This window comes from Vigna radiata, chromosome 8, assembly GCF_000741045.1.
Source record: "Vigna radiata var. radiata cultivar VC1973A chromosome 8, Vradiata_ver6, whole genome shotgun sequence".
NCBI classification, from domain to species: Eukaryota; Viridiplantae; Streptophyta; class Magnoliopsida; order Fabales; family Fabaceae; genus Vigna; species Vigna radiata.
Window position 1 is genome coordinate 40,032,334 of NC_028358.1, and position 9,076 is coordinate 40,041,409.

General features: G+C 37.1%; 1 protein-coding gene across 2 annotated transcripts; it reads right to left on the minus strand.

Moving 5' to 3' along the window:
- Positions 1 to 1,495: 1,495 nt before the first annotated feature.
- Positions 1,496 to 9,076, minus strand: LOC106772246 (PH, RCC1 and FYVE domains-containing protein 1). Of its 2 annotated transcripts, XM_014658517.2 has the most exons (9): positions 8,442 to 9,075; positions 7,391 to 7,477; positions 6,111 to 6,200; positions 5,881 to 5,967; positions 5,659 to 5,778; positions 3,058 to 5,157; positions 2,805 to 2,951; positions 2,194 to 2,729; positions 1,496 to 1,929 (listed from the first exon to the last, which is right to left on the minus strand). In XM_014658517.2, exons 1-9 carry the CDS (start codon positions 8,487 to 8,489, stop codon positions 1,782 to 1,784), a joined length of 3,363 nt encoding a protein of 1,120 aa, XP_014514003.1. In that variant the 5' UTR covers positions 8,490 to 9,075; the 3' UTR covers positions 1,496 to 1,781. The 2 variants fall into 2 exon arrangements, with proteins under 2 accessions (XP_014514003.1, XP_022641298.1); XM_022785577.1 differs by lacking the exon at positions 7,391 to 7,477 and having other exon boundaries at positions 8,442 to 9,076.

Sequence of the window (9,076 nt, forward strand, 5' to 3'; positions counted from 1 at the left end):
TTGAATATATATACATATGATAAACTTAATTTTTGTTGTATTAATTAAAACAATGGCTCAGTTAAATACACTTATAATTGTACTTTTCAAAAATAGAAGAGTGATAAAACAAGATATTACTTTTCAAGTCAAGATTACAAATTTGCTTAATTGCTCAACTAAACTAATCTATACTTTTTAATATTCAAACTACAGATAATACATAAAATTTTATTAAATAAATATAAAAATACAACTTCATAATATGAAATATAAAATAAAGTATTATTTTTAGTTTTTTTTTTTTTAATTCAAAGAATAAATACAAATATAAATCGAATATGTCATAGTAGTCATGTTTAAATTTTAATACAATACAACAATGCCCATTAACCAATAACCATATTACATCTAAAAATTGAAGAATTAATATAAACACAGATATAACAAAGTTTATAAGTATGACATAGAATTTAAATTCAAAACCATTATTTAAGTTAAAACAACTTTGACCCATTGATCTATTCATACGATCCTAATCACAACCTTAAAGAAAAATAAAACCAAGTTTTGCAATGTCATAAAATCTGGTTTTCTTTGGGTAGTTTTACTTTCTTGACATACTGATCATGCATATTGAAAACATGAACTAAGATGACACATATCTACCCTATTTTTAATTACTTTATACTTTATATATCCCTAATTTTCAGATTCTTCGTATCTATTTATTTGAATCCACCATACACCTAACCATGAAATGAAACCTAATAAAGTCAAGAATCTTGTTGACCGTCATTGAACTAATAAGTTGACTTCATTCATGATTCATAAAAGTGTCTCTTGTTCATTATAACAACCTCTTTTCTGAATTTCATGCAAATCAATGACAAAATATATGATAATATCAAACTAGAAAAGTTTTGTAGTGTTGTTAATGTCTTTATTAGGTAGTTCTTTTTATGTTCAGTGTTTTGGCTTCCAATCAGAACGTTTCTACCTGGTGAATGAATAATGTAACTTAGTTTATTCTGTATGAATTGGAGGTGTAGTTAGTAAGGCAATGTTCCAAACAGAGGAGACAAACAACATACGATTCTCCAAAGATTTCATATAGCTATGAACGATGAATAAGGAAATTATATTTGTTGTCAGAAGAGGATTTCACACTCATCTAGTCATAGGGTGTACGTGTTTATAGTTTTTCTTTCCCGAAATTAAATCTATTTGGATGGATTTAATTATACTGTGCTGATGGAATAAAAAGATCATTAAGATTGTCATTAAATTATTTATTATTAAATATGATTAGATTTGAATTTGTTGATTTTTATAATAATTATTTTAAACTTAGTATTTAGCAGCCTTTAATTAATTGATAATATAATTATTATACTTATTCAGCGTGAAAATTAACTTACATTAACCAGGAAATATTTTTTTGTGACAAGTAATTGTGCAACAGAGTACAAAATGTACTCCCTGTAGAAAAAATTAAATAATAATTTACAAGAAATATGAGCACGCATACATTTTATTCCTGAGGTATACATGTTGAGGTAAGAAAAAAGGTGCAACAGGGAGAAAATAACCAAGAAAATAGGAAGGTTATCTGAACTGATGATTTTATATACACTACAATACACTGATATATGTGAAGGGCACTTGCCCTAATAAAATGGAAGACATATTTCACTTGAGAGGGAACAAAAAGATTTGAAGAGACAATGGTTTGATTCCTACAAACCTCACTGTAACAAAAAGTGTTAATGGAGAACTTCCCTCCATCTACTTCCCTAAGATTATAAAACAGGTGAACCACCACCATCTGCCTTACGTGCCCCTTGGCCGGAAGATTTGTCGCTGCTTCGAACGTTGTACCTCTCGTATACCCTATCACGGTTCTCCGACCACCAAGTCTCAGCTTGGTGCTCACCGAATCTTCGCCGGCTGTACACATGCACCACCAAACATGTTTAGACATATGCAAGTTAATCAAAACTTCCTATGCTAGTGTTACGAGAGCCAGAAATCAGCCTAACAAATAACTATCTTGAGCTAGTTAAAGATTTTGGACCACAGAGAATTATTTACAAAGTCTTTGAATCCAAAGCACCATATTGAAAATTATCACTGGTATACTATTGGAGGCTGGCTGCCTACACTTGGAAGTCATAAACATAACCAGGAAATAAAGAGAATTGTTTCTATTACCTGAACCGCACTCGTTTCAGATCTCTTGTTCCATCACGCAGGGCAACAAGAGTTATATAGACACCAGGTTCGTATTGTTCAATCCATTCTGCCTCAACTTGACTACTATTAGCAGGTATTATGGCATTCCTTGATCTCAAACCACTCTCATCATCTTGAAAATTTCCAGAATCCCTACCATCAACAGTATCTGATGCAGTACTACCACTTGTCTGGATCACGCTGCTGCTGCCGTTTGGCAATTTAACATCTGGGTACTCATCTGTCCCATTAGGGATTACAGATCCCCGATTTTGCTGGTAAAGATTAGCTCCATAGTTTCCGGTCAGAGTGCCTTCGATTCTGCTCGGCAGGGATGATTCAATTCCAATGGAAGCCAAACTAGAGCCACTGATTGACTCGGCCCTGGTGTGACGCTCCCCATTTATTTCTGGATAGTGAATTCCATTTGGCTCCAGACCATTTGGCAGGTAAGCTGGTCTGATATTCTCCGCATCATAAGCGCCAGGGGGAAGCCTCTCAGCCAGATCTTTGAGCTGAAAGTGAAACAATGTGGCAGATTAATAAGCATGAGTGTGGAAAAGTAATAGCTCCAAGAGAAGTAAATTAACCTGTGCTGTAAGTGACTTTATAACTTCCTTTGCAGCCTTAGCTTTGGCAGATTCCTCGGCAGCCAGAGCCATAGCCTCCTGAGTCTTTTTTGATGACCTTTGAAGCTCTAATTCTTGCATTTCACATCTCTGTCTCAGGGTCTCAACCTAACAAAAATTATGTCAGAATTATCTTGATACCATAACAAGTAAATATCAAAGCAGCTAAGTTGTACTTGATTGGGATGAGAAAAATAGGGGAAGAATAATATACCTGAGCACGTAACTTTAATACTTCCTGATTCAAAAGCTCATTTGTTTTCTTCAAACTATCAGCAATACTTTTTGAGAAGGAAAGCCCCGATGTTGTTGGAATAGGTGTAGCTGAACGAGGGGGGCTTGGTCTTCTAGAGAATGGAGACACAGACCTGGAACTCACTCCAGATGGCGTCAGCACAGGTCTTGGAGCTGTTCGCTTCAAATCAACAGCTGTAGACAGGACAACATCTTTAAGCTGTAGCAAAGATTGTGGTTGTGGGTTGCGAACCAGAGAGAATGTATCAGCCTTCTTCCCCTGTTTGGCTGCCTTGCTATCAAGCTGCTTTATCAAATCCATATTAGAAGGGACAGCTGTCTTGGTTAATCTTAGGTCAGACTTCTCTAATCTGTCCTTGTTTTCACCTGACAAACGAGGCAGAGCGTTCCTTCGATTATTATTGCCTGATTCAGAAACCTTGTTCAATTTTACAAAACATGAATCACATACGCGATATGGCTTTCCAGGATTTGGAGCCAGTGCAGCTCTTAATGCTTTCCGAGAACTACATGAATGACAGTGCACTAGCCCACAATTATAACAGTTGTGCCTCTTTCTAGTGAATCCAAACGCTTGTCTACAAGCAGAGCACTGAGACTGCTCAGCACCGGATACCCACTTATGAAGGCATATGGCTGCAGAGTAGTTTGAACCACAAGCAATATATTTCACATGTCTATCTTTCAAGGCTTCAACCAAGGTTGGTGTTTTTCTATCTTCAACATCTCCATGACCCAATCTCCCATTTGCTCCCTTTCCCCAAGTGTAAACCTCATTTTTGCACGTTAAAACAGCAACATGATAAGCCCCGCATGCAATTTCTTCAACAGATTCTCCTGCAAGCTTGTCTTCAACCAAACATGGCAGCTTTCCATCCGACTGGGGATTCCCAAGCTGACCATAAACCGTGCTTCCCATTGTAAAAACTTGACCGGATGTTGTCAGCCCTACTGTCAAACTGTGCCCACAAGCAATTCTATGAAAATTGTAATCAATAAGTGAAGGTACGCAAGTTGGTTCAAGCCGAGCATCCTTGTCTCCATGTCCAAGACGGTTTTTATCTCCATCACCCCAAGTAAACAATTTACCTGACGATACACTAGCACTTGATTGAGTCACAATAACCTCTACAACAGCTGCAGTATGCCACACTCCACATGCAACAGCTATTGTCCTCAACCCAGACAAGGATTCTACTTCTCTTGGATACGGAACATTTTCCCTATCTCCATGGCCGAGGACACCAAATGTTCCATCCCCAAATGTAAAGAGCTGACCAGTTGAGGTTATCAAGGCTGTATGCCATGGACCACAAGTGACTAACGCAACTTGAAGCCCCTCTAGCGGACCTGCAATTCTCTTTGGTATCCAATGACTAACATCAGTACCATGACCAAGAAGCCCAGCATTATGAGTACCATCACCCCATGTATACAGTTCCCCAAACATCGTAACAGCACAGGTATGGAACTCCCCACAGGCAACAAAATCAACAGTTGCAGAAGTCATGGCGTCAACTAGACGAGGTTGAATCACATTCTTCCCAACACCATGGCCAAGGCGTCCACCAGATTCTTCACCCCATGTGAAAAGTTCACCCTGCCTTGTGACTAGAGCAGCATGTTTAACACCACATGATATTTGAAGCACATCTAAAACCACATTCGACTCCAGTGGCCTGGGGAGGAGAATATCTGTTCTTGGACTGAAATAACTAGCACTTTTATCAGCTCCAACTTTTACAACATTCTCACAGATAACCTCCCCCCATATGTATACATCCCCAAGAGCATCATAATCGTCAGGTGCAGACCCATGACTAGATGTGCTGGGGGCACTTGAGACACTAACACGAAAAACATCTGAACTAGATCCTTTCACTTGCATATTTGATGGGTTTGATGGTGCATGTGACCTATCAAAATTTACAGTATTTTCAGAGTGAAAGGATTGTGGAGAAGTATTTGCCAGACTAACAGAAATGTCAGGAGAACTGATGTCTCGTGAAGCACTAACTGAACTTTCACTTGGACTATTTGATGTCAAGTCTCTGCCGTCCTGAAAGAAATTAATTGAGCCAGAAAGAATTATACGAAACTGTCCATGTATTTTACTAATGAAGCTATTATACAGTATAATAGTAATAATAATAGTATTTGGAAAAATAGAGACAATTTGGAAAACTTATATTCAGTCCATGATTCCCAAAAATACCATAATCAACAAATCCTAAATTGTGTCCAAAGAAGAACAAAGGCGAATAACACTTTGTTTCAGAAAACTGCGGAATAATCTTTCCAGGATAAGAGCTAATCCTTAAAATCAAGATAAACCTTCCTCAGAGGAAACACTTGTACTCTTTTAATGAAGCAGAAAACCAATGAGCTCCCCTTACCATAATTCATCCAAAATATTCATTTCAATGAAAATGATGAACACACCACTACTGGATCAAGAGTAAGATCAATGATCTCTTTTCTTTCTCAGTATATATCATAGAACAAGAAACATGACACGAGTAAAATGACAGTTACAAAGACAACAAGAAGGTATTTTTACATCAAGATAGAGGCCTCCATCACTCCATCCATCAATTTTGGAACGCCCACCTTGACCTGAAGATATCAGTGCCTTGAGACCAGTAATCCACACTTCTGCCTCAACTTTATCCTTGCAAATCTGAAACGCAACATAAAGCATTTTTATAACAATGATAAATGCAGAAAATAGAAATAAAACAATGGTGTAGTCATCCAAGAAACTTCAAAATTCATCACCAACCAGATCAAGGGACCGCTTCCCGTTGTTGTAAATAAGTGAAAAAGAAAGATACTCCTTCTCAGGACGCAGATATCTTTGGAAAACAGCCTGACAGAAGAGAAGGCAAATTAATAACATAGAAGAGGAGAAACAGTTTATATATCAGTTTCTTTCGGGATATCATTGAGTTAATAAAGAAGAACGCTGTGCCATCATCAGAAAGATATAAAACTGTACTGTAGAAATCTCACAGTTCTTTGTCCAGGAATAATTCTTGAGACAGAAGATAGTTTCAGATTTCTTTCTCCACTGCTTGATATCCAGATTAAAGACAATTCATCCTGTGGTTTACAGATATTTGAATAAGTGTAACTAGAAATAACTCAAATTAGTGTCAAAACCAAGCCTACTATATACATGTCTGTTAAGCTTATAGTCTACAAAGTACAGCCAAGGAGCCAACAGAAAATAGGCCTTCTTATTAACAATCATGAATATGACAGTAATAGCATGCATCACACAAAGAGACGTAAGTCCAATAACAAAGCTACAAATCACTGTTGGTTGGTAATTAGCACCAGAGTGAGAAAATGATACCACTTGGGTAACAAGCAGTAAATCTGAGCCAAATCAGACAAAAAGATTTGAGCTTTTATTCACGTCCAGTTAACTACTGATCACCTCAACTGGTTATACCAAACCCAGAGTGCGGAAACAAAAACCAACAAACTGCACTGGACCACATAAACTCTTGAACTCATTGCTTTAGAAACTAAAAGGACTGTGCTAAATTACTAAATTGTGGACATAGAAATAGAATTGAAAAATAATAATAATAATAATAATAACAACAACAATGATGACCTGCAACCTTCCCCTGAGAATGAACCAAAGAATCCTCTGGATTCAGGAAAGTGTGTAGTTTGGCCAATCAAACCATTTTATATGACATACTAGAAGGCATCATATTGAACCATCTAATTATGATGCAGTCAAACACAGCTAGCACATAGTACCAATGAAAAGAAAGGAAAGAAATGGACATGAAGAGATTAAGAGCAAGCCCTATAGGAATACTTCGTCAGAGATTACAAATAGTTAACGTAGAAACACAAAACACCACAGTATGACAAACTTTTCCAATAGAAGAATAGTGTCTTGTTTGGCCCACCAACATTTGATATCGTTGGTACAACACTTCCCCTATTGTAGGTTGTGGGGCAGCTACATGTATCAATGAATGTAATCATAACCAAAATTTTCAAATACAACATTTCTAGTAAGCAGGGCAAATAAAAATAGCTTGACTGTATAATAACAGTTCTGATAAGTATTACAAGTACAAATTAGCAGGCTTTCGGTACAATATTTTTCATATAACATCAGCTACCATGCCAAAGCCCCTATCTTTCATAGAGTAATTTGAATTGAGCATATTAACAGTTTAGTACAGTGCAATCCAGAAAGTTAATGAAGCAAGAAAATTAGAGAATTCACTAACACTTTCCTGAAATGATTTCATTTGACTTACATTGGAAAGTCTAAACGGACAAAACTTAGGCCTTCCCTTACGACCATATTTAAGTAGTTGAGCACCCTTTTTCAAAACAATCAATGCCTGCAGAATGAAAAGGTAAAAGATTGAACATACAAACAATTATTTACATAAAAAATACAAAAACTTTGGAGAAATGAGAAATAACAACGATCAAGGCCATCTTGTTGCATAAATGTTGTGAAAGTTTCTTAAAATCTCCAGCAACGATTTACAACATTAGGTTTCTCCAAGAAACAACTCTTTCAGCCTTCTTAATACTTTAACCCAGATTGATGGTTTGAAAATATTGTACAGACCACAGACTTATCTGGGACCACTATCATTATTGTCCAGGCAAACAACAATAATCGGGTGCTCAATTTCACTAGTCAAACTCTAATTTAGGCATATTCCATGTCGTTACTACAACCAATACAACAACACTGACGCAAGCTTCGATATCCCATATCAAACTATCCAAAACATTTTCATAAGGTGCTGAATCAAACTTTTATCATTAAAACATCTACCCTATTGGCACTTACCTCCTATTGGTGTTAACAACCTAAACCAAGTCCGCCACAATACCCCGCGTCTCATATGTTAATTCGAACACAGACAAGCATCCCTTATCTTTCCTCTTCAAGACACTCATATTCCACGGCAGTTGAAAAAGCAACAGATCACTAATCAACCAAATTCCACTTAACCTTTTCAAAAGGATCACAGACCCAATTCACAACAATAACAGTATAAAATATCTAATTAAAATCTCATCCTAATTCCAGCACCCCCCATAACAAAATAGTCTATACATAAATTCCATCACCATGTCTTCACTCCTGCACCGTCACCTCTCACTATTTCCCAATCACTTTCAACAAAGAAACACACGCGCGCGCGCACCTGATCACAATCATCACATTCCCCCAAAAACAGAAACCTTAAAAAAAAAAAAACAGTTCCAAAATTCTACCAAACATTTAAAGCAAGAATCAAACTTTAACTCAAAAAACAAAATTTTGATAATAAACAAGTAACTGACTTGGTCGATGTCACGGTCGGCATTCCTGTAGCTAACAAGATCTGCCATTCCATGTGAGAGATTCACCGAAACGCCACCACCCTCTGCGATCGCTGCACAAAGTTCCGTACATCATAAACCTCGACCTCAGTCTCTCGCTTTCTCTCTCTTCACTTTCTCTGAAAATAAAAACCCACTTCTTATTCCCACTCAAAATGCAAAAAAACCTTCGCGGATCTATTCCTTTTCACAGAACCCGAAACCCCGTTAGCCCCATTCGCAGTTCCAAGTCAAAGACGCAAACTTTTCAACTCATGCAAAGACTTGGACCGGGTGAGGAAACAAAACGGATTCGACCAACCCGGTTCAGTTGGAACATGAGAAGGGGGTGTTTCTTGGAGCCTGAAGATAATCTCCGGCGAAGAATGCGGGTTACGGCGGCGTCGCCGAAGCAGGGGTGGAGGGGCAGAGGAGAGATAAAGAGTTTTAGAGAGAGAGAGTATCCAAGCCTGTAAAAGTACAACTAGTCAAAAGAAGAAGAAAGAATGAAAAGAAAAATAAAAAATAAAAACTGAAATTGAAAACAAGCGCTTTACTGTGTGGGAATATAAATTAAATAATAAGGAAAAGCAGAAAGAAACTCTCTTGAAAAGAAA

Excerpts from the sequence above, each read along its gene's own strand:
- LOC106772246 (XM_014658517.2), bottom strand. The coding sequence starts at position 8,489 with ATGGCAGATCTTGTTAGCTACAGGAATGCCGACCGTGACATCGACCAA. Across the intron at positions 7,478-8,441 it reads CCGACCGTGACATCGACCAA|GCATTGATTGTTTTGAAAAA; the intron begins GTCAGTTACTTG and ends TTCATTCTGCAG. Across the intron at positions 5,968-6,110 it reads TTATTCCTGGACAAAGAACT|GCTGTTTTCCAAAGATATCT; the intron begins GTGAGATTTCTA and ends CTCTTCTGTCAG.